Consider the following 23,071-nt stretch of genomic DNA (forward strand, 5'->3'; position numbering starts at 1 on the left):
TGGAGTGTTGGCTGCTCTCTCGTGCGCAGGGACCCACTGTGTGAGAAACTAACATCAGCCTTTCCTGCAGTGAATGCTGCCCCGCCTGCTCTGCAAGTTCTGGGGTCTCTTCTGGTCCCTCTGGGCGGGCGGGCTGCCCTGGTTCCAAGTCTGCTCCAGGTCAGCGACCCCGACAGCCCAGTGGAGAGGATGTCCTTCCATCTGGTCCAAGGTCCAAGAAGTGGACATCTTGTTCTGCTCGTGCGGGACCAGGATGGTGAGGTGGGAGCGCAGGCCCGGGACCAGGAGCTGCACAAGGACGACACCTTCACCTGGAACCAGCTGAGTACAGGACAAGTCCAGTTTGTTCACCACAGAGGGAAACCCAGGTGAGTCGACCGGAGCATGAGAGTGATCCAATGAGACATCCCTCTCTGGTTCTGGGGTATTGTGAGTGCAAAGTGGAAGGAGGCAGGCGGGCGGAGGGGGAAGATGACAAAGGCAATGATTATTTGTCTGCAGGACTGACTCGTTTTCTCTTCGAGTTTCCGACACGCAACTTTCCTCTCAGCCGCACATGGTCCAGGTCCAAGTGGTGTCCATGCAGGTGCACGCCCACACACATGTACACACACCACACAAGAGCTAACAATTGTCTCCCCATGTTCAGCCCCCGCGGGTTCTCGCTCTAGCCCCACTCCACCTTGAAGCTCCTGGCACAGCTGTCACTCTCACCAAGTCAGTCCTGCAGGTGGACGACCCTGACAATCCATCAGATGTCCTGCTCATGGTCCTTGAGCCGCCCAATCATGGCCGACTGAGCCGTCTCCACAGCGACCGCGCGCTAAGCCAGTTTAAGCTGGACGAGCTGTTGCGAGAGCAGATCCGCTACATCCACGATGGGTCGTTGGCGCCGGAGGACACTGTGCTGCTGCAGGTCAATGATGGGCACAGCTACCAGAACCTCCTGCTGCTGGTTCAAATCTCGCAGAAGGTAGTGGAGACAGGCCAACACAGCCATTCAAGTGCTTCAACCTCACTCTTTCTGTGGTCGCAGATGTCTGGCGCCTCTCACACCCTCGCTGGTCTGGGCTCTGCCTGGGTGAAGGAGGGTGGCATGGTGCGGTTAGACCGGAAGCAGCTGAACACTGAGGTCATCGGCGTGGCCAGTGAGGATGTGGTGTACAACCTCATCCCTGCACAAGGGCGGCCAAGACATGGTGGGTCTCATGTCTCCATCCCGACTTTAGGAGTGGACAGGCTGTGTGTCATATCTAGTCCTCCTCCTGGTCCAGGTGAGGTGGTGCTGGTGCCCATGCCGGCAGATGGCCCGGCTGAGCGGTGGCGCCCCCTAGTGAGCGACAGCTTCACGTCCACCACCTCCTTCACCCAGCAGGACGTGAACGACGGCAGCGTGTGGTACCGACACTTGGGCGGTGCAGCAACTAGTGACTCCTTCCAGTTCAAGGTCCATCCTGTTTCTTGATGTCTTTTTGTGTGTGTGTGTGTGCTTTATGCGCAACCCCCGATTGTCGGCTCAGGTTTCCACGCCGGCACTGCAGCAGGGCGACGCTCAGACCTTCACCGTTGGAGTTCTTCCACAGATCCCTGGATTCCCTCAGCTGGACCCTGAATGTGACCTGCAGGTCACGGTGAGCACGAGAAAACACTGCAACTGTGTGATTTTACTGTGCGGTGACGCTCGATGTGTGTCCAGGCTCTGGAGGACCGCGTCACAGAGCTCACTCCTTCAGCTCTGTCCTTCATTGACTCAGAAACTCCGAGCCAGAAACTCGTCTACAACATCACTAAACCTCTGCAGCTGGGTCAAGGTGACACGCACGCATGTTTGTCTTCCTATCTTAGTGAGGACCGTCATTTACATATATTGATACAACTTTCCCAGCATCTGGCCCTAAACTTAACCATCTAAAATAAATTGCTAAACTTAACCTTTACTCTTTACCAAACTAAAACCCAATTATAATAACCTAGGTATTTTGTATAGTTTTAACCCTCAGAATGAGACTTGACAAAGTGAAGACCTGCCAAAATGTCCTCACTTTGCAAAAATGTCCTCACTCTCTTGATTAAAAACACATACAGGTTCTCACAAAGATAGAAGTATAAGAACACACACACACACCTACACACACTCCGAGAACACAACTTTCTCTCTCCTCCACCCTCAGGGGCGATCGAGCACCGGGACAGGCCTCACGTGGCTGCCACTGTGTTCACACAGGACGATGTCAACAGAGGGAAGATCATCTACAGACCTCCAGCTGCCCCGTCACACCTGCAGGAGCTCTACCAGTACTCCTTCATCGGTGAACACACAGGCACACACACACACACATATATGCAGGGGCCTAACATCATGTTTGGTCTGCAGGTCTGCCTGAGTCCCTGAGCGTCTACTTCACTGGTAAGATGGAGTCTTCATTTCAGGAGAAACCAGTGACGAATTACTCTTGAGAGGCAGAGTAGAACAGAGCAAGATAACAATTGAGTGAATGAGAGATCTGAAACATCTGATGAAGAGCTTGTGACTTTAGTCCTGCAATGTGTGTGTGTGTGAGTGCTTGTGTGTGTGCATGGTAATGTGCGTGTGTGTTTAGCTATTCTTGTCAGGGACAATTCTGGGGAAACACTTCCTTGTGGACATTTGACTTCGTTAGGCCTCTTTGTCTGGACCTAACAAGGTTTGAGGGTTAAAACTTGAAAATAACCTGGTCTTTTTGTTTCAAGTCCAAACAAGGATATAAATACGAGCTGTGTGTGCGTTTCAGTTTCTGACGGAGAACACACAACTCCAGAAATGGATTTTGCTGTTCTACTTCTGGCAAATCATCAGCAGCCTCCGGTGTTCCAGGTCCTAGACCCGCTTCTGGAGGTGACCCGAGGGGGAGAGGCCGCTATAGGTGAGAGGAACACTCACATTCACACCTACTTCTGTACCAACGGAACAGATGATAGTTCACATCAGGGCTTGACTGGTCGGACCGGGTAACATTTTGGACCAGTGCAGTCCAATTTTTTAATTCGTTCCAGCCGTCCTTGGCACACTGGAGTTTTGATTGGCACCACGAACATCAATTGAAACCTGTTAGCACACAGCTCCCACTCAACAGCCGTTATGAAGTGTAAGGGACAGATGAGATGTTACATGAGTAACGAAGACGTCTAATTTATCATCTTCAACTTAGAACTAGTGTATTTAGCTGGGACTCAGACTCAGTGTTGGTGAATGAAACTTTTTTTAATCCAACAGCTGGTGCACGAACATTTCTAAAGTGGGCTGGAAAGGTGTGGGCCAGCTGTTCCACCTGGTGGCTTCTCCATGTTACCGTGTGTGCAATTGAATACACAAGATGGATGTGTTATTCTTCTTATAAAGTGCCTCATTTAATCTTTTGTTTTTCACATTTCTGTACCGGTATGTATTGTATATTGTATGTTGTTTCTCCCATGTCTCTCCCATCTCAGACTGTTGAAGATGAAGAGATTTAAACAGACATGGGAGTGTAGCTGCAGCTGACTTGCCTGTCCGGATTCTGCTCAGCGGCAATATTTGGTTCATGTTAGCTCCTAAGATTGACCATGTCAACTGAGTTTGATAAAATGAATTTTTGCTTCACCTGTGTGTGTGTGTGTGTGTGTGTGTGTGGTGAGCAGGAGGCCAGCAACTCGCGGTCAGTGACGCCGACACAGCTCCAGACGACTTGGAGTTCGAGCTGGTGGAAGCACCGCTGCATGGCGAGCTGATGAAACGTGATGGACTCACATACACCGGCATGCAGAACGGTGAGCTGTGTGTTTGAAAAAGTGTCCTCTAAACACACCCACTAACAACAGAACTCTTCCAGGCGACATCTTCAGCTTCAGTGACGTCACTCAGAGCCTTTTGGTCTACCGACACTCCGGACTGTCCACACAAGAGGACGCCATCACCTTCTCAGTCAGCGATGGCATCTCCATGGTGACCACAGTGATGCATGTGCAGGTTCTGGGCGCAAACAGCGAAGGTCCGCAGAGAGACCCGGCCGCCACGCTGTCGCTAGAGGTGGCAAAGAAGAGCAGCACGGTGATCCGCCGTGCACACTTGGCCTTCACCGTGAGTGTACTGTGTTAAAATGGACAGCAAGGAGAAGTGCTCAGGGCCTCTGCCTCTCCCTGGCAGGATGACGAGTCTCCAGATGAGAAGATCCGGATCCAGTTGGTGTCAGTTCCAATGTACGGTGTCCTGACGCTGACCAAGGCCAAGCAAGAAGAGCTGCAGCTGCAGGAGTACTACACCTTCACAATGGAGGACGTGACCCAGAACCGGCTCAGGTCAGAGGTCACCACGTGACAGAGTTGACCGTTGTGATTCAGTGGTGAGATGTGGAGGGAGACCAGAGCTGTGAGGGTTCTGAGAGTTTGGTGTCCTCTCCTCTGCAGATATGTCACCTCACTGGACACCGGTAGCCAGCCCATTACGGATGTTTTCCACTTTGTGGTTTATGACAGCGACAACAACCGCTTAGACAACCAGATGTGCACCATTACCATCACCCCGTCGCCACGACAGCCACCAACCGTCACCGTCCGCAGCGGCGTCAAGGTGAGGCGCCCACTGATGATGTCATGCTACACAGTTTCACCTGGGCACTTTTAATTGACCATTTTCTACTGAGGCTAGATTTGATTTTCCAACAGAAAATGAAAATCACTGGAATGCTTTAAAGACGTGTTCTGTACCAACAACGGTTCTGAAAGTGCTGCTTGCTCCAGGTGCAAGAGGGTGGTCGGGTCCAGCTATCCACCAACCACATTATCGTGTCGGACCTGGACACACCCAGGAAGGAGCTGCAGGTCTGGCTCGTCAGCCCACCGAGGTTCGGCTACATCCAGAACACAGGCAAAGGTAAGAAGAGTGTGTGTGCTCCCTCCTCTGTCCCACTCTGATGTTCACATCAAGTCCACGAGATGGTTCTCTCTCTCTTGTGGGGCACCACCTCCAAGCCTCATAAGTGAAGGTCCTGATCCAGTTCTGAGGAGACCGTGGCCCGTCAGCACTCTCCAGACACACTAACACACAGGCAGCTTATGAGTCACGTCACCCCGAGGATGACGCTGTGTCTCCTCAGACCAGTCACCTGGAATGAGGTTCCTTGTTAGTGTCTATGAGATGTGTCACAATCACAAGTCAAGTGTCATCCTGCAGGGGTCTCTGTTGGAGGATCCGAGACTGTCAGACCTGGTGTCCCCTTCTCGGTGGAGGACCTGACCTCAGACCACATCTTCTACGTCCAAGATGGCAAGAAACACGCTGGCACTCAGCAGGATGTGTTCAGCTTCTACATCAGTGACGGACACAGTCAGACAGAGAACTTCAACCTGGAGATTCTCATCCAGGTGAGCCATGCTTCTGCTGGTGTGTTTGTGGCAGCTGAGCCGCAAGGACAAAGAGCCACTGGTGTTGTGTTGACATGTGTGTCTGTGTGTGGCAGCAGAGCCATGAGGACAGAGAGCCGCTGGTGTCGGTCAGCAGCGTGCATGTGGAGGAAAACTCTGGAGTTGTCATCACAAACTCGTCTCTGAACGTCCAGGACCAGGACACACCTGAGAATGAGATCCTGTTCACTGTCGTGAACAAACCTGCTCATGGTGCGTAATGCAAGCATGCACTTACTCTTGAAAGATTCTGATTCTGGGCTCTCAAGTGCCCCTTACTGTCAGCCCCCTGGAGTAGTGACACACTGTGTGTGTTTCTGAATGACCTGACAAGTCACTCTGCCATGGTGTCTGCAGGGAAGCTGCGCAGACGTCAATTCTACTCACAGCCACTGCAGAATGGCCGTGTGCTCTCTCAAGGCTCCACCTTCACCTACCAGGATGTGCTGGACCAGCTGCTAGTCTACACGCCCGAGAGTGTTGGCGGGGGGTCCGACACGCTGGACTTCACGCTGACCGATGGCATCTACACCCACAGAGGCCGTCTGGAGTTCAGCGTGAACAAACGGAGGAGCGAGGCACCGAGGATGACTGTCAACAGAGGCCTGCAGCTGCCGGCAGGTGAGGGGACTGTCCCGAGTGTGATCTGAGCCGATGAGAGGACTGAGCTCTGGTTCTTCCTGCAGGTTCTTCGGCCAAGATCACGGAGCAGAACCTGAAGGGAACAGACCTGGACTCCGACAACCTGAAGCTGGAGTACGTGCTGACCTCTGACCCGCAGAGTGGACGTCTTCTGCTCAGCAAGAGAGGACACTCGGACAACATCTCAGTGAAGGGTCCCATCCAGAGCTTCACCCAGGATGATGTCAACAGAGGTGTGTGTTGCAACTGAAGTCAGGTCATAGGGAGACGGCCTCACCAACTCCACTGTCTGCCCCAGGTCTCCTTCAGTTCAGCCACCAGAAAAGCCAGGAGGGAGGCAGCGTGTCGTTCAAGTTTGACCTGCTGGACCCAGAGGGCAACAAGCTCATGGACCAGTCCTTCTTCATCAGCATTATTGGTATGACCGCCACAGCGCTGTTTGGAACTCACCTCCAAATGAATGACCTTTGACCTCTCCAGAGGACCGTCTGCCCCCCTCCGTGGTGGTCAACAAGGGTCTGGTTCTAGATGAGAACTCAGTGAAGAAGCTGACCACCCTGCAGCTGTCGGCCAGTGACCAGGACAGTGAGCCCGCTGAGCTGCTGTACCGGGTCACCAAGCCGCCGGGCCTGGGTCACCTGGAGCTTGCCACCAGTCCAGGTGAGCACACACACAGGCTGCACATGCTGTATAGGACACACACACACACACACACACACACACAAAAGCACTAGTTTGTGTTCATAGGGAGAATCATTCACTATTCATTATTCAGTTGCATTTGTCATTTACCTCTCCCTCTCCTCTCACACTCGCCTCTTTTTCTCTGTATCTCTCTCCTGTACTCCCGCTCTCTCCCTCCCCCTCTGCCCCTCTCCAGGTAGCAGAATCAACTCCTTCACCCAGGCTGACCTCGCGTCTCGTAGCGTTCAGTACGTTCACACCAGCGAGGAGGAGAAACATGCTGACCAGTTCTCCTTTGTTGTGACCGACGGGACCAATGAGGTGATGGAAAAGTCGCACAGACCGAAGTCTTGACCGATCACATCTGACCATGTCCCCCTCTGCAGGTGGCTCAGACCTTTTACATCACTATCAGGCCCGTGGATGACTCGCTGCCTCTGCTCCACGTTCCCGGGATGCGAGTTCAGGAGGGTGTGCGGAAGACCATCACAGAGTTCGAGCTGAAGGCCACAGACGCAGACACAGAGGTCCAGAACCTTCTTCAAGGTCTTAAATCTCACTGTGAGCTCTTGATGACATCATCACCTCGCGCCCCTACAGGCTGAGTCCATCGTCTTCTCCGTGGTCCAGCCTCCTCGCCATGGAACCATAGAGCGCACCAGCAACGGGCAGCACTACCGTCAGACCAGCACCTTCACCATGGAGGACGTCTACCAGAACCGGGTCAGCTACAACCACGACGGCTCCAACTCCCTCAAGGACCGCTTCAGCTTCTCTGTGACGGACGGAACAAACGCCTTGTTCCTGGTGGAAGAGGGCGGCCGAGAGGTGTGTGTTCAGGAGTCTGTGCGAACAACATCGTGTTTGTGCCTCTACCCCCTGACCAGGTTGTTTGGAATCTGTCCTCCAGACTGTCACAGCAGCTCCTCAGAAGTTCAAGATCGAGATCCTGCCAGTGGATGACGGAACACCGCGCATCATCACCAACCTCGGCCTGCAGTGGCTGGAATATATGGACCACAAGGTGAGCACAGTCCGTTCGGAGTTTGTTCTCAGTCTGACCAAGAAAACGCTCTGTAGGCAACCAACCTGATCAGCAAGAAGGAGCTGCTGACTGTGGACCCGGACACTGACGACGGTCAGCTGGTGTACGAGGTCACCACAGAGCCAAAGCTGGGCTTCCTGGAGAGCAAGCTGAAGCCGGGAACTCGCATCAGCACCTTCACTCAGGGTACGGCTCCTCTACATCAGGCTGTGACTGTGTTCAGCTCCACTGAGTCACAGGCGCTTGTGTTTCAGCCGACATCAACGTGGGTCTGATCCGCTATGTTCTGCATGAGGAGAACCTGCAGGAGACCTCAGACCTCTTCAAGTTCCTGGTCAAGGACAGTAAACCCAACGTTGTGAGTGACAACGTCTTTCACATCCAGTGGTCCCTCATCAGCTTCCAGCACAGCAGGTACGTCTCCACACCACTGACCAGCGAGGCCCGGAAATCTTCAGGAACTGATCTCTGGTTCTTTTGCAGCTACAACGTTAGCGAGAAGTCTGGCATTGTCTCAGTGACGGTGAAACGGACTGGGAACTTGAACCAGTACGCCATCGTCCTGTGCCGCACCGAGCCAGGCAGCGCCACGTCCAGCAGCAGCGTCGGGTCAGCACCGGGTCAGCAGGACTATGTGGAGTACGCTGGGCAGGTCCAGTTCGACGAGCGCGAGCACACGAAGGTGTGCAGTATTGCCATCAACGATGACTCCGTCTTCGAGGGCTTTGAGAGCTTCACGGTAGAGCTCAGCATGCCAGTGTACGCGCTGCTAGGCGCCACAACGCGTGCCACAGTGCACATCAACGACACAGAGGATGAGCCGGCGCTGCAGTTTGACCAGAAGACTTACCATGTGAACGAGAGTGGAGGCTTTGTGCGCGCACCTGTACTGAGGAGAGGTACTGGAACTGAGTCACATGGCCAGTTGAGTCTCTGACATCCGCTTTTCTCTGCTCAGGGGACACGTCCGGCACGGTGTCGGTGCTCTGCTACACTCAGTCCCGGTCAGCCAGGGGCAGCAGCCTTCACGCTCTGGAGTCCGGCTCCGACTTCAAGAGTCGCGGGATGAGCAAGGACAGCCGGGTGGTGTTCGCACCCGGTGTCAGCATGGCCACCTGCGACGTTACGCTCATCGACGACAGCGAGTATGAACTGTCGGAGGAGTTCCAGGTGATGCTGTCTGACGTCTCGGAAAATGCCCGCCTGGGGGACATCACTGGGGCCCGGGTGGTGATCAATGGACCCAATGATGCGTCCACAGTCTCACTTGGGAACCTCACATATACCTTCAGTGAAGATGCGGGTACGTGTGAACGACAGAACCTGATGGGGAGAAAAGGGGTTTCTAATGAAGTGTGTGATTCAGGAACCATCGAAATCTCGGTGCTGCGTTACGGCAGTGACCTCTCCTCGACTGCGTCCGTCTGGTGTGCCACTCGACCAACTGACCCTCAGTCCGCCAGCCCAGGTGTTGACTATGTCCCCAGTTCCAAGAAGATTGAGTTCAAACCGGGAAAAACTCTGGAGGTGAGAAACTGCTGTTGGTCCTGTTCTTCAGGTACAGTGTACTTTGCACCCCTGCTGTCCACTCACATCACTGCATTATACAGATCTGCAGTCTGACTGTACTGGACGACGTCCAGAACCCTGTCATTGAAGGCCCGGAGTCATTCCTGGTCTTTCTCAGTTCTCCTCATGGCGCCGTCCTGCAGGAGCCGCACGAGGCCTCCGTCATCATCAGCGACTCCTTCCTGGACAGTAGGTCCCTCCAGAGAGGCTCCCGCCACGCACCTGTCTCTCCTCAACTGTCTGTCTCTTCTGCGGCCACAGTACCCAGCATGCAGTTTGAGAAGTCCTCGTACACGCTGAAGGAGTCAGACGGCGTTCTTCATGTCCCGGTCATCAGAACTGGCGACATATCGGTCCAGTCGTCGGTCCGTTGCTTCACGCGGACGATGTCAGCGCTGGTGATGGACGACTTTGAGGAGCGGCGGAATGCAGACGAGTCCAGGATCACGTTCCTGAAGGGCGAGAAGGTGAGTCGGCGGCTGAGGGCAGTTCACTGGTCAACTCTGACCACAGTGTGTGTGGTGCAGGTGAAGAATTGCAGCGTCCATGTGCACGATGACTCGGTCTTCGAGCCTCGCGAGGAATTCCAGCTGCATCTGGGGACGCCGCTTGGTGACCACTGGAGCGGCGCCATGGTGGGAGCCAACGACATAGTGACCATCACCATCAGCAACGACGAAGATGGTGAGTTCTGAACCCAGACTGGTTCCTAACTGTCTTCCTGTTTGTTCGCCTCATGTCAACTCCTCCACATCCTACAGCTCCGACCATCCTGTTCCAGCAGTCATCCTATCAGGTCCGTGAGCCGCCAGGCCCAGACGGGGTGGAGATTCTGAATATCCGTGTCAATCGCCACGGCGACCTGGACCGAACGTCCAAGATCCGCTGCAGTACACGAGACGGATCGGCTCAATCTGGGGTGGACTACAATCCAAAGAGCCGAGTGCTCAAGTTCACACCAGGTCAGAACCAAAATATGTTTCTGTTTCCTGATGATTGACTAAGTAAACAGTAACTGAACTATGCTGTGGTTCTGACTCGTGGGCAGGTCTGGACCACATCCTTTTCCCGGTGGAGATTCTGTCCAACGAAGACCGGGAGTGGCATGAGTCCTTCTCTCTGGTCCTCGGACCCGATGATCCAGTGGAGGCGGTACTGGGGGAGATCACCACGGCGACGGTTACCATTCTGGACCAGGAGGCTGCGGGCAGTCTTATCCTCCCAGCCCCCCCCATTGTGAGAAACTCTGATGAGTTAACCAGTCGGTCTGTGACCTCGCCCAGATAAAGACCTCTTTGTCCTCCTCAGGTGGTCTCTCTGGCTGACTATGACCACGTCCAGGAGATGACCAAGGAGGGCAGCAAGAAGACCCCCTCACCCGGCTACCCACTTGTGTGTGTCACCCCGTGTGACCCCCACTATCCCAAGTTCTCGGTGATGAAGGAGCGCTGTGAGGAGGCGGGAATCAACCAGACCCAGGTCCACTTCTCCTGGGAAGTGGCAGCACCAACCGACACCAACGGAGCACGCTCACCTTTTGAAACGGTGACTGACACAACGCCGTACACCGGCGTGAACCACAAGGTGAGGGCAGGGGGGTGAGAGCTGGCTTTTCTGGGGAGGCGGGCTCCTGCTGACCTTGTCTGTGTCTCAGGTTCTGGACAGCATCTACTTCAGCCGACGCTTCCACGTCCGCTGTGTGGCTCAGGCCAGAGACAAGGCTGGTCACCTGGGCACTCCACTGAGGAGCAACATCGCCACCATCGGTACAGAGGGCTCGATCTGTCACACACCAGTCACCACGGGGACAGCTCGGGGATTCCAGGCCCAGTCCTTCATTGCCACACTCAAGTACCTTGATGTCAAGCACAAAGAACATCCCAACCGGATTCACATCTCAGTGCAGGTGCCGCACCAGGACGGCATGCTGCCCCTGGTGTCCACCATGCCACTGCACAACCTCAACTTCCTGTTGTCAGAGTCCATCTACCGACAACAACACGTCTGCTCCAACCTTGTGACTCTGAAGGACCTGACGGGCCTGTCCGGTAACACACATGTTCTTGTATTTCTATCCTTGTAAGGACTTTTGGAGGTTTCTCATTGACTTTCATGCTTTCCCCAGCCTCTCCCCCTAAACCAAACTGAAACCCAATTATGATAAACTTCCCTTAATAACGTTTTAACCCTCTAAAACTTGTGTGGACAGGCCAAAATGTCCTCACAGGAAGGTTACGTGTCAAGACTTGGTACTCAAGTATGGATAACATGCTCCCAACGTGACTTGAGACTTGTCCTGTACAGAGTCGGGCTTCCTGGACGACATGTCGTACGATCGGATCTCTCTCGGACCGGGCTTTGACCGCCCGTACCAGTTCGACGCCCAGGTCCGGGAGCCCAAGACCCTGCTGCTGTACAAGCACCTGAATCTGAAGAGCTGCATCTGGACCTTCGACGCCTTCTACGACATGACAGAGCTCATCGACGTCTGCGGCGGCTCTGTCACTGCCGACTTCCAGGTGCGTGTCTGGTCACCTGCCTGTGCGCAGCCTCTATCAACCTATCATATGTTCTCTTGCGGTCCAGGTCCGGGACTCGGCCCAGTCCTTCCTGACCGTGCAGGTGCCGCTCTACGTGTCCTACATCTATGTGACGGCGCCACGAGGCTGGGCCTCTCTGGAGCACCACACTGAGATGGAGTTCTCCTTCTTCTACGACACTGTTCTGTGGAGGACCGGTGAGTCCAGTTAGTGCCAGCCCGGTCCACTGTCCAGCTCAACCTCTGATGTGCATCTGCAGGGATCCAGACCGACAGCGTGCTGTCAGCTCGACTCCAGATCATCAGAATCTTCATCCGAGAAGACGGTCGACTGGTCATTGAGTTCAAGACTCACGCCAAGTTCAGAGGTGACCTACAGCTCACCAGTCTTCTGTCTTGTGCCAGCTGAGGTTGCAACCACTCTCCTACAGGTCAGTTTGTCCTTGAGCATCACACACTGCCGGGTCACAAGTCCCACCTGATGGCACCGGACCACCTCGGAGGCATCGAGTTCGACCTGCAGCTGCTGTGGAGCGCTCAGACTTTCGACTCGCCGTACCAGCTGTGGCGAGCCACCAGCTCTTACAGCAGGTCCGGACTGTAGTCTGTCCCTCAGAACTGGTAGAGTTAGTCTAACCACGTGTGGTGTTCCACAGGAAGGACTACTCTGGCGAGTACACGGTCTTCCTGGTGCCCTGCACCGTGCAGCCCACGCAGCCGTGGGTCAACCCGGGAGAGAAACAGCTGTCCTGTACAGCGCACGCCCCCGAGAGGTACTGGCTCACCTCGGAGCACTGTCTCCAGGCTCCACTGTGAAACTAACAACTCCTGTATGGACCAGGTTCCTCTTGCCGATCGCGTTCCAGCAGACCAACCGGCCGGTGCCCGTGGTCTACTCCCTCAACACGGAGTTCCAGCTCTGCAACAACGAGAAGGTTTTCCTGATGGATCCAGCCAGCATCGACGTCTCCATGAACGAGATGGACTACAAGGGTGCCTTCTCCATGGGTACGACCCCCACACCGAGTGGCCCGTTCTCACATGTCCTATCTGACAAGAGTGTGTTATGCCCCCTGCAGGTCAGACGCTCTATGGCCGAGTGCTGTGGAATCCCGACCAGAACTTGAACTCTGCCTACCGGTTGCAGCTGGAGAAGGTCTACCTGTGCACCGGCCGGGACGGCTACGTGCCTTTCTTTGACCCCACGGGGACACTGTACAACGAGGGTCCTCAGTACGGCTGCATCCAGCCCAACAAGCACCTGAAGCACCGGTTCCTGCTGCTGGTACTGACCCCACCACCGCACCCACCACACTCTACACTCTAGACTGCACTTCCTGATAGCTGAGGACCACGTGCATGGTGCCAAACCCTTGAGAGAGACTGGTGTTCTTCAGGTTCAGGCTAGAGGAAGGACATAACATGTCTCCTTTGAACTGGTTCAGAACAACATGATCTCACCGAGTTCAGAGAGTTTTTGTTTGATCAACATCTTCCTCAAATATTTGATGAGTCATCATGGATTTTTTTTTGGGGCGTCGCTGTGCCAGGCCGAGTCACACGAGTGCCTGTGGCGAGTCGATCACTCGCTCAAGGTTTCTGGAGCGGCCGTCCATTGTGACTCCAAGTAGCAATCTCTAGAGGCTGCTGACGCTCCTGGCTAGCTGGGACTAGGGTCAGTTCTGCATGTTGATCTCTGCGCTCTTCCTCCGCAGGATCGTAAACAGCCTGACGTTTGTGACCAGTACTTCCACGACGTTCCCTTCGAGGCTGACTTTGCCTCAGACATCCCTGAGCTCCGTCCGGTGACGGCCATGCCTGGCGTGGACGGATTTACCATGAAGGTTGATGCCCTTTACAAGGTCAGTGGACGAGGCATCCGTTCTGCAGTGAGTGTACTCCTCCGTGACCAACCTGTCTGTCTGCTCCAGGTGGAGGCGGGTCACCAGTGGTACCTACAGGTAATTTACGTGATCAGTCCCGAGTCCCGGTCGGGTCCCAGAATCCAGCGCTCTGTCACCTACCAGCTTAGCCGGCCCAGACGCGATCTGGTGGACCGCAGCGGCCGTCTGACTCTGGACGAGTCGCTCATCTATGACAACGAGGGCGACCAGGTGAAGAACGGCACCAACATGAAGTCGCTGCGTCTGGAGGTGGCGCCATCCGCCACCTACCGCGCCCACACCGGGGGCTCTGTGGCCGGGGGCGTGGCCGCCGTCAGTCTGCTGGTCCTGGTCCTGCTGGCCGGTTGCTTCCTGTTCCGCCGCTGCCGGGTCCTGGGCACCAAGGCGACAGCCCAGGCATGCGAAGAGTATCCTCTCAACACCAAGGTGGAGGTCTGCATGGACAAGAGCCTGCAGAAGAACTTCGGCACGGTTCGCAACGTCAACCTCCTGCCCCAGGAGCCCAGAGCCAAAGTCAAGCAGGTCAACCTGCAGGTCAAAGTTCACAACAACCTGAGCGACGGCACCGAGGTGTGAACCACTGGGAGCACTGCGGTCCCACCTTCGGTTTTGAACTTTTTTACATCTCCATATTTGAACTCTTTTGTACCAAGTGTATTTTTCTAGTATGGGACTCGAGCCCTCGCCACCTGCCGAGTCCTTCACCAGTCTATGACCTGCTGCATGAGTTACCTCACTGGAGTAAACCACGTGACCAGCTGAGTCAGGGTCCGAGGCAGAGGAACAGGAAGTGGCGAGGAGTCATGTGACTCTGCAGAAGAGGAAGAACGGTCAGAGTAAAACAATAATAAGCAGGTGAATCCTGAGCGAGCGTCGCACCTCAGGTGCTCATGAGAGGAACTCGAGCATCATTCTAATCAGAATGCAAATGTGATGACTGATGACTTCCTGTTGAGTCCTCAGTGGGCTCAACAGGAAGTCTGCCACTACCTTCGTCCACAGGAGACTGGGATTCTGCTCACGGCACGATAGTGAGGTCACTAGTGTGCGCTACCCAAGTCTCCTGCCGCCAAAGAGATTCACTTTGTCCAAACATACGACCATCTTTCCCTTTGCCGAGGACTGGTGTCCAGGTCAGAACCACAGCCACTGAGAGCTTTCTCTGCTGTCCGTCTGTGGAGTTGTTGGTTTGGTGCTACATTTGCCTTTGTCGAATCACTGGTTCGTGTTCTCTGGTGCCTTTTTAAAATTGAATTCTAATAAACTCACAAATGTGATGGTTGTGTGTGTCCTCTGCTGCCCCACTTGGCTGCCTGTGTGTTTGTATTTAAACTTATCTATCCTAGCGAGAACCTGTTTTGGAGAAAACACATCCTTGTGGGGACATTTTGCCAGAACCCACAAGGTATGGCCTCCATTTGAGCTTGAAGACTAAAATAAATGGGTTTCAGTTTGGTTCAGAGTCCAGGTTAAGGTTATCCAAGTGTTTTGGGTGGTTAGGTTTAGGGGGAGAGGCTGGGGAAAGGGTTATGGACATGAGAGGTTAACCAAATGCACAGAGATACAAATGTGTGTGTGTGCTGAAGCCGCACCTGCAGGCAGCACCTGCTCGGGCGTGGTCCCAGCCTTCCGGTTTGTCAGGAGCTGAGCTCATTTGCGCTGAGCGACAGACTCACCTGTGGTTCTGAGTCAGGAGACGCCTCTGTGCGACCAGGAAACTGCTTGTCAGAGAAGCGTGTGAGAACAGGAGCTCCCTCCACGAGAGGTGCGTTCCACTCCTGAGCCTCCCTGTTGACCTGGACTGCTCCCAGTTCAGCAACTCGTTCAGTCGTTTCAAGTGCTAACGTTGTTGTCTTACTAGAGTTGCATCATCTTCATCGTCTTCATCATCAACATGGCGTCTGTGTGGGTAAGACGCGCGTGTTCTTCCTCCATCATGTGTTCCTTTGTCAACAGTGAGTTTTATTCTCCCTCCCAAGAATGACTTGGAGGGTCTGCTGGAGGCTCCGTCTGCTTCTGTGAGTTCCCTTTCATTCATTCATCCACCTCTGCGGAACTTGCTGGGTCCATGTGTTTCATTCATCTCTGTACCTTAATTCATTCATTCTGTTCATCGCTCTGCATGGGTGACTCTAGTCACTGTAGTATTGAAAGCGATAATCACAGATTCGTTGTAGACGAATGCATGTATTCATGTTGTAGGATGGGGGAAGATCCACCAGGGGGAGCATCAAGCCTCCATCCAACTTCAACCCAGAAGAAGATGCAGCAGACTTGAGGAAGGCCCTCAAGGGGCTCGGTACATTCATTCACTCATCTACTCATGCACTCATTCAATGTCTCCGAATCATCACAGAGGCTTCTTTTTGCAGGGACTGATGAGAAAACCTTGGTGCAGATCCTGACGCAGAGAAGCAACGCTCAGCGGCAGGTCATCTGCCAAGCATACCGCTGTCAGTACGACCAGGTAGGACTCGGCTGGTGTCCTGGTTAAGGTTAGCCATGTGCTTTGGATGGTTGGGTTTAGGGGTAGATGCTGGGGAAAGGGTTATGGCCATGACAGCCCCCTGACAAAAGATAAAACCTGCGTGTGTTTGAACCCAGTCTCTGCTGGACGATGTGAAGGGCGACACTGGAGGAGACCTGGGTGACATGCTGGTGGCGCTGCTGTGTCCCCCTGCAGTGTACGACTGTCATGAGGTCATCAAGGCCATGGAGGTCAGTGGCGTCTCCCGCAGGCATGCATGTTGGCGCGCTGACCTCTGACCTGTGCTGCTCCAGGGGGCGGGGACTGAGGAAGGCGTCCTGATGGAGATCTTCTCCTCCAGAACCAACGCTCAGATCCGTGCGCTCGCCGACGTCCACCTGGAAGGTGACGACTCGTCATTTGGTGTTGTAAGAAAGGGACTCACTCCAGTGTTCCACAGAGACCGGGACGGCCCTGACTCACCGGCTGAAGAAGGAAGTTTCCGGGGAGTTCTCCGACGCCCTGCTCATCCTGGCCCAGGTGGGGAGTCTCATCCTCGCACTCGCCGGAGGTGGATCTCTGACGTCTCGTTGTTGCAGGCGGAGAGAGACGAGTCTGGACACCTGAACACTGAACAGGCGATGGAGGACGCTCAGGTGACTCTGACTCCCTAGATGACTTGAGAAGATGCTGAAACTGACTCACCTGGTTGGTGACTCCGTCTTGAAGGACTTGACTTGTCGTGTTGAATGAGTAAGACACTGTGACCAGGACAACTTGTTGCTGTCCTGGACGTCAAACTAAGAGACATCGAGCAAGTCAGACGACTCTTGTCCAACTAGTTGGAATTCATTGACAAGGCGCCTCCATCAAGTCGTCTAATGCGACTCGGTCTCTCACAGGTCCTCTATGAAGCTGGAGAGAAGAAGTGGGGCACTGACGAGTCCAAGTTCATTGAGATCCTGTGCCGCAGGAGCGTGGCTCAGCTGCGCCGCAGTAAGCGCTGGTCCGACCGGCGTCTCAGCTGCGACTCAACATGTCTCTCTCCGCAGCTCTGCTGGAGTACAAGAACCTCAGCGGGAAGACTCTGCAGGAGAGCATCGAGAGCGAGATGTCAGGCGACCTGCAGGAGTTGCTGGTCAGCGTCGGTCAGTCTGCTTCAGTCTGGACTCCAACCGGCGTCCTGCCCCGACTCACACCGTGTCTGTTTTGCAGTCAAGTGTGTGAAGAACCCGGGGGCGTACTTCGCCGAGCGGCTGCGCCAGAGCATGAAGGTGAGGTCTCCTGCAGCCTGCAGGGGGCACCACCGCAGTTAGAACTGTCTGGCTTTGGTTCTTAGGGTGGCGGAACCTGTGAAGCCAGCCTGATCCGGATCATGGTGAGCCGCTCGGAGGTGGACATGCTGGACATCAGGGCCCAGTTCAAGAGGCTGTATGAGCACTCGCTGCACTCAGCCATTGAGGTTGGTGACTTTGTGTGTTGACGTGGCCGAACGCTGAACTCTCAATGTCTGATCAACCTGCTTTTATTCGCCCGCAGTCCGACCTGAGCGGTGACCTTCAGGACGGCGTGCTGGCGCTGTGCGGCGGAGACGATGACTAACAGACCACGCCCCCAGTGGTCCTTCCTGTCTGTTCACTCATGACATGAAACACCTTGCAGCCGCGTCTCTGACTCTTATGACCTCAGGTGACCCCAACAGGCTGTAACCTCTGACCTCTCCCTCAAGCAACAATTCGATGTTGCTGCAGCGCCCCCTGTTGGCTTGACTACGGAAGGAAAACCTAAATGTTTCTCCAAAGATTATCCACTTGACTTGGTCTTTTGTCGACTCCTCCCCAATCCTGCCTGTCAGATCAGAGCAGGAATCATTTGGCTCCTTGTTGAGCTCATCTGAAGTGATTCACACCCTCACATGTCTTTATTAGCAAACATAATTTAAACCACATGGTGCTGACTGTCGCCCCCTTGCGGCGGCTGCTCTGTCACACATTTATTTACAAAAACTGTACAAACGTCTAGAGAAAAATCAGCTGCGTCTCCTCAGAATAAATACTCGGCCTTATGGCCTGAGGCGACTAGAGAGAGCGGGAAACCTGGGCCCAGTAACTCGACCTGAAGTCGTCCTCCAGCCCATATATATCAAATGTTGAATATCAAAATAGCTGTAATGAAATATAGAGGTGAAATACTCAGTTTCAGAGTTCCATCCTGACGCTTGAAGTTCAGACTGAAGCTGCAGGTGGTAGATTATAGATTACCAGGTTGACCCCTCACACGTGAGTGAAGACGGCCGCCGCCTCTGTGTCTCTGGAGCGAAGAGTCCTCCAGTCGGTGCTCGTCCTGGAGCGTCCTAGTGAGCCGGACTGTGGTTCACGAAGATTATGATGATGATGATGATGATGATGAAGGCCCAGCTACCGGCAGGCGCAGGACTCCACCGTCATGTTGGGGTACACCTTCAGCACCACGTTCTTGTCCTCGTCGAAGAACAGGATGCTGAGTGAGGACATCTTCTCGGGGACACAGCACGGCTCAGGCACGCCGGTGACCACACCCACCGCACGCACAATGCTCTGGATGGTGGCGTGATTGGATGGCTTCAGGGCCTGCGGAAGAAACCACAGCGTTTACAGTCGTCACACACACCTGCAGCTGCACTCACACACACGCCTGCGGGCGACAAACTGTGCCACCAGGTTGCGAGTCATCACCCGGCAGACAAGTGTCCGTGTTGCGCCCGAACAAACACACAAACAAACTAGTGCAGGTTTGTTTGAAAGCCATTCCAAGGTCACGTGTTCAGCTCAGAAGTGCTGTGCTTCTGGTGTTGTGATGCCGTGGCGGGCCTCACCTTGGCCATGGGGAACTGGCAGGAGCCGGCGCAGTAGAAGGCGTCGAAGGACTTGGGGGAGATGATCCACTCGCTCCAGCCGATGTCGGCGAAGTCCACCTTCAGGTAGCGGCGTGCGCAGCTGCGCGGCTGGTCCAGCTGCTTCTTGCGAGCCCTCTTGATCGTCTGCTCGTCAAACTGCAGCAGCGCCATCTTGTGGCGCGGGTTCTTGCGTGTCTTTTTTCGACTCCGGCGGTTCGGCTTGTCAGCAAAGGATTCGTACGGGCCGGCCTCGTCCCAGCCCACAGGCTCGTATGGGTACTCGGGCCCGGGCAGCTCGTTGTTCTGGAGGGGGAGCAGGACGTTGACGGAGCGACGGCGCCGCCACAGTGCCGTGCCGTTCCACGGGTGTCTGTCTCCGGACACTGGGCGGCGCAGAGTGGACACCACACTCTCCGGCTCGGAGATGGCGGAATCATTGGCGTAGACCAGGATGTATGGCATCCGCTCCGACAGGACGTCCTTTCGATCCACTTCGATGGACAAGATCAGCCGGTCCTGGTGCTTGGCCCGGTTCACCAGCCGCGTGATGTCCTTCCACTGCCAGGTGACTCGCTGCGTTGTCGATACGTTGACCCAGAAGTGACCCAAAGTCCTCATCTGCTGGTCCACAGAACTGAAGCAGGACACGACCACGCGGACCTGAGAGTGGCGGCGAGGGACATGGCGGGCACAGGTCCCAGACCCGGAGCAGCCTCCTGTGTAGACGTGGAGTGTGGCGGAGAGGACATCCTCGAACCGGGTCAGAGAGGTCAGGTTGAAAATCTGCAGGTGCCGCTGGTGGACCGAACCTGAACAAACACCAAACACGGAGTCAACGACACGAAAGTCACCAGCGAGCCCTGTCGCGAAAAAACAACCGCAGGCGAACTGAACCCGACAGAACCACGATCTGTCGTCAAACTTCATCTGAAACGTCACGGATCAATTTCCTTTCCATGGAGCGCCAGTGCTCAGCCACCAGGAGGCGATAAAGCCACAGGTTCAGCACTTCAATCTGATTCTCGTTGAAGGTCCAGAATTTTGTCGTCAGCTAATCTGGAGCACAGTCCGGTTCGAGCAGGTGTGTACACCCGCTTCTAATCCCGAGGATGGTTACGTCACGATCGCGTCTGGCGAACGAGCAAGTGTCACCCAGGACGGTGCGGAGTGGACCCGAACAGCCAGTTTCATATCGGTCCACTTCTTAAACTTTGTTCGCGGTGTCTGGCTGCGCGGTTCCGAATACGAACCCCAGTGCGCCTGGAAGCTCCGGACCGTGTTCCCGTCCCTGAAGGAGAAGCCCGCTCGGTTGTACTTGGAGTAGAGCATCCGCATGTGTTCCGTCACGGCGTCCTGCTGCCGCGGCAAGTTCATCCCCGTTCCGAACTCCTGGAAGTCCGTGCTGGATCCCGGGCTCAGGAAAGTCCAGCTGCTCAGCAGCGCGAGCAGCGCGGAGCGGAGCGACATGGTGTCCGTCCGGAGAGGAGAGGAGAGCGGAACCATCACCTGAGTCCGCCCAGGACGAGAGACATCCTCAGCGAGGGAGAGAGCGAGCGAGGGAGGGAGGGAGGGAGAGACGGGGGGAGGGAGGGGGGGGAAGCAGAGGCGCGAGGCAAAGTAGTTCCACCGCGGAGTAATAGTAAGCTGTTGCTTGTTATCCAACTCCACCGGGCGGAGGGGCGAGGGGGGTTATTGGAGAGTCTCGACAGTGGACCTGAATTCGTCTGCTCTGTGACTCATCTGTGATCAGTGACTCGTCTGCTCTGTGATTCATCTGTGACTCATTTGCTCTATGACTCATGTGTGATCAGTGATTGGTCTGTGATCAGTGACTCATCTGCTCCATGATTCATCTGTGATTAGTGATTTGTCTGCTCTGTGACTCATCTGTGATCAGTGACTCATTAGCTCCGTGACTCAGCTGTGATCAGTGGCAGTGGCTCGTTTGCTCTGTGACTCATCTGTGATCAGTGACTCATTTACTCCGTAACTCATCTGTGATCATTGACTAGTCTGCTCTGTGACTCATCTGTGATAAGTGACTTGTTAGCTCTGTGACTCATCTGTGATCAGTGACTCGTCTGCAATCACTGTCTGATCTGTGATCAGTGACTTGTCTGCTCTGTGACTCATCTGTGATCAGTGATTCGTCTGCAATCACTGTCTGATCTGTGATCAGTGACTTGTCTGCTCTGTGACTCAGCTGTGATCTGTAGCAGTGGCTCGGTTGCTCTGTGACTCATCTGTGATCAGTGACTTGTCTGCTTCATGACTCATCTGTGATCAGTGATTCCTCTGTGATCAGTGACTCGTTTGCTCCGTGACTCATCTGTGATCAGTGATTCGTCTGTCATCAGTGACTCGTCTGCTCTGTGACTCATCTGTGATCAGGGATTCATCTGTGATCGGTGACTCATCTGTGATCAGTGACTTGTCTGCTTCATGACTCATCTGTGATCAGTGATTCCTCTGTGATCAGTGACTCATTTGCTCCGTGACTCATCTGTGATCAGGGATTCATCTGTGATCGGTGACTCATCTGTGATCAGTGATTCGTCTGTGATCAGTGACTCGTTTGCTCCGTGACTCATCTGTGATCAGGGATTCATCTGTGATCGGTGACTCATCTGTGATCAGTGACTTGTCTGCTTCATGACTCATCTGTGATCAGTGACTCGTCTGCTCTGTGATTCATCTGTGATCAGTGACTCATCTGTGATCAGTGACTTGTCTGCTCTGTGACTCATCTGTGATCAGTGATTCGTCTGTGATCAGTGACTCATTTGCTCCGTGACTCATCTGTGATCAGTGATTCCTCTGTGATCAGTGATTCGTCTGTCATCAGTGACTCGTCTGCTCTGTGACTCATCTGTGATCAGGGATTCATCTGTGATCGGTGACTCATCTGTGATCAGTGATTCGTCTGTCATCAGTGACTCGTCTGCTCTGTGATTCATCTGTGATCAGTGACTCATCTGTGATCAGTGATTCGTCTGTGATCAGTGACTCGTTTGCTCCGTGACTCATCTGTGATCAGGGATTCATCTGTGATCAGTGACTCATCTGTGATCAGTGACTTGTCTGCTTCATGACTCATCTGTGATCAGTGATTCATCTGTCATCAGTGACTCGTCTGCTCTGTGATTCATCTGTGATCAGTGATTCATCTGTGATCAGTGATTCATCTGTCATCAGTGACTCGTCTGCTCTGTGATTCATCTGTGATCAGTGACTCATCTGTGATCAGTGACTTGTCTGCTCTGTGACTCATCTGTGATCAGTGACTCGTCTGCTCTGTGACTTGTCTGCTCCGTGACTCATCGGTGATCAGTCACTCGTCTGCTCTGTGACTCATCGGTGATCAGTGATTCGTCTGTGATCAGCGACTCATTTGCTCTGTGACTCATCTGTGATCAGTGATTCGCCTGGATGGATGATTCTCAGTGAAACTAACTTCAGGTCAGACCACAAACTCCAAACAAGTGAACGTGGACAAACAAACAAACTGGCTGGTTTATTTACGAGGAAAGGTTCTGCTCCGATGGACACTCCACCCGGCGCCGCCCAGATGTCTGCTCTGATACCAACGAGGAACCTGAGACAGTCTTCTCTAATTACTGGCCCAGAAGATCAGAGGCCGAGCCCTTGGGCCGGAGGAGTCCAGCAGGAGTGGCCCTCAGAGAAAGCTTCTGAAACTCTGAGGTGGTTGTTGTGATGAGGTGGATCATCACGTGGGACCAAGTCCCTCTATGGAGGTCAGGCGGACTGAGATGGCAGCAGAGATCCAACACGCAGTCGTTGGTGTCGACTGGATCAGAACCGAGTCGGCTGAGCAGGACGGTCTTATTTTAGAGGAATTAGAGCGTCTGCAGGCCGAGAGGTCTCATTATGGTTCCGTGGCTCCAGGACCAGTTTGGATCTGCAGACC

General features: G+C 54.2%; 3 protein-coding genes across 6 annotated transcripts in view; 2 read left to right on the forward strand and 1 right to left on the reverse strand.

Annotated features, from left to right (window-relative positions):
• Positions 1-15,258, forward strand: part of fras1 (Fraser extracellular matrix complex subunit 1) — a 33,558-nt gene extending 18,300 nt beyond the window's left edge. For 2 of the 4 annotated variants that reach the window (XM_053870642.1, XM_053870641.1), the window contains 46 exons: positions 71-368; positions 502-586; positions 650-973; positions 1,037-1,199; positions 1,275-1,447; positions 1,521-1,631; positions 1,697-1,811; positions 2,172-2,309; positions 2,375-2,407; positions 2,772-2,903; positions 3,658-3,786; positions 3,849-4,096; positions 4,163-4,314; positions 4,423-4,585; positions 4,756-4,888; positions 5,189-5,379; positions 5,475-5,631; positions 5,776-6,039; positions 6,105-6,293; positions 6,359-6,478; positions 6,541-6,720; positions 6,941-7,065; positions 7,131-7,271; positions 7,345-7,572; positions 7,655-7,768; positions 7,825-7,975; positions 8,044-8,203; positions 8,273-8,688; positions 8,748-9,092; positions 9,156-9,316; positions 9,400-9,547; positions 9,620-9,825; positions 9,886-10,042; positions 10,120-10,320; positions 10,407-10,594; positions 10,667-10,942; positions 11,013-11,406; positions 11,663-11,877; positions 11,945-12,095; positions 12,158-12,265; positions 12,329-12,488; positions 12,554-12,670; positions 12,739-12,905; positions 12,977-13,182; positions 13,613-13,759; positions 13,829-15,258. In XM_053870642.1, coding sequence (XP_053726617.1) covers positions 71-368; positions 502-586; positions 650-973; positions 1,037-1,199; positions 1,275-1,447; positions 1,521-1,631; positions 1,697-1,811; positions 2,172-2,309; positions 2,375-2,407; positions 2,772-2,903; positions 3,658-3,786; positions 3,849-4,096; positions 4,163-4,314; positions 4,423-4,585; positions 4,756-4,888; positions 5,189-5,379; positions 5,475-5,631; positions 5,776-6,039; positions 6,105-6,293; positions 6,359-6,478; positions 6,541-6,720; positions 6,941-7,065; positions 7,131-7,271; positions 7,345-7,572; positions 7,655-7,768; positions 7,825-7,975; positions 8,044-8,203; positions 8,273-8,688; positions 8,748-9,092; positions 9,156-9,316; positions 9,400-9,547; positions 9,620-9,825; positions 9,886-10,042; positions 10,120-10,320; positions 10,407-10,594; positions 10,667-10,942; positions 11,013-11,406; positions 11,663-11,877; positions 11,945-12,095; positions 12,158-12,265; positions 12,329-12,488; positions 12,554-12,670; positions 12,739-12,905; positions 12,977-13,182; positions 13,613-13,759; positions 13,829-14,377 — 8,729 coding nt within the window. In that variant the 3' untranslated portion in view covers positions 14,378-15,258. The remainder of the gene's footprint in view (positions 1-70; positions 369-501; positions 587-649; positions 974-1,036; positions 1,200-1,274; positions 1,448-1,520; positions 1,632-1,696; positions 1,812-2,171; positions 2,310-2,374; positions 2,408-2,771; positions 2,904-3,657; positions 3,787-3,848; positions 4,097-4,162; positions 4,315-4,422; positions 4,586-4,755; positions 4,889-5,188; positions 5,380-5,474; positions 5,632-5,775; positions 6,040-6,104; positions 6,294-6,358; positions 6,479-6,540; positions 6,721-6,940; positions 7,066-7,130; positions 7,272-7,344; positions 7,573-7,654; positions 7,769-7,824; positions 7,976-8,043; positions 8,204-8,272; positions 8,689-8,747; positions 9,093-9,155; positions 9,317-9,399; positions 9,548-9,619; positions 9,826-9,885; positions 10,043-10,119; positions 10,321-10,406; positions 10,595-10,666; positions 10,943-11,012; positions 11,407-11,662; positions 11,878-11,944; positions 12,096-12,157; positions 12,266-12,328; positions 12,489-12,553; positions 12,671-12,738; positions 12,906-12,976; positions 13,183-13,612; positions 13,760-13,828) is intronic. The other 2 variants (XM_053870644.1, XM_053870643.1) reach the window with 2 other exon arrangements.
• A 210-nt stretch (positions 15,259-15,468) lies between these two features.
• Positions 15,469-18,064, forward strand: anxa3a (annexin A3a). Its single transcript, XM_053870807.1, has 14 exons — positions 15,469-15,566; positions 15,663-15,710; positions 15,781-15,819; positions 16,004-16,100; positions 16,174-16,268; positions 16,406-16,519; positions 16,583-16,673; positions 16,729-16,808; positions 16,868-16,924; positions 17,171-17,264; positions 17,321-17,416; positions 17,484-17,542; positions 17,608-17,730; positions 17,808-18,064. The coding sequence occupies exons 2-14, from the start codon at positions 15,696-15,698 to the stop codon at positions 17,868-17,870; spliced, it is 1,023 nt and encodes a 340-aa protein (XP_053726782.1). The 5' UTR covers positions 15,469-15,566; positions 15,663-15,695; the 3' UTR covers positions 17,871-18,064.
• On the reverse strand, positions 17,855-20,648 carry bmp3 (bone morphogenetic protein 3). The gene is made up of 3 exons (XM_053870765.1): positions 20,394-20,648; positions 19,123-19,952; positions 17,855-18,877 (listed from the first exon to the last, which is right to left on the reverse strand). Exons 1-3 carry the CDS (start codon positions 20,644-20,646, stop codon positions 18,686-18,688), a joined length of 1,275 nt encoding a protein of 424 aa, XP_053726740.1. The 5' UTR covers positions 20,647-20,648; the 3' UTR covers positions 17,855-18,685.
• Positions 20,649-23,071: the final 2,423 nt, after the last annotated feature.

Source organism: Synchiropus splendidus, chromosome 7, assembly GCF_027744825.2.
Source record: "Synchiropus splendidus isolate RoL2022-P1 chromosome 7, RoL_Sspl_1.0, whole genome shotgun sequence".
Taxonomy (NCBI): Eukaryota; Metazoa; Chordata; class Actinopteri; order Syngnathiformes; family Callionymidae; genus Synchiropus; species Synchiropus splendidus.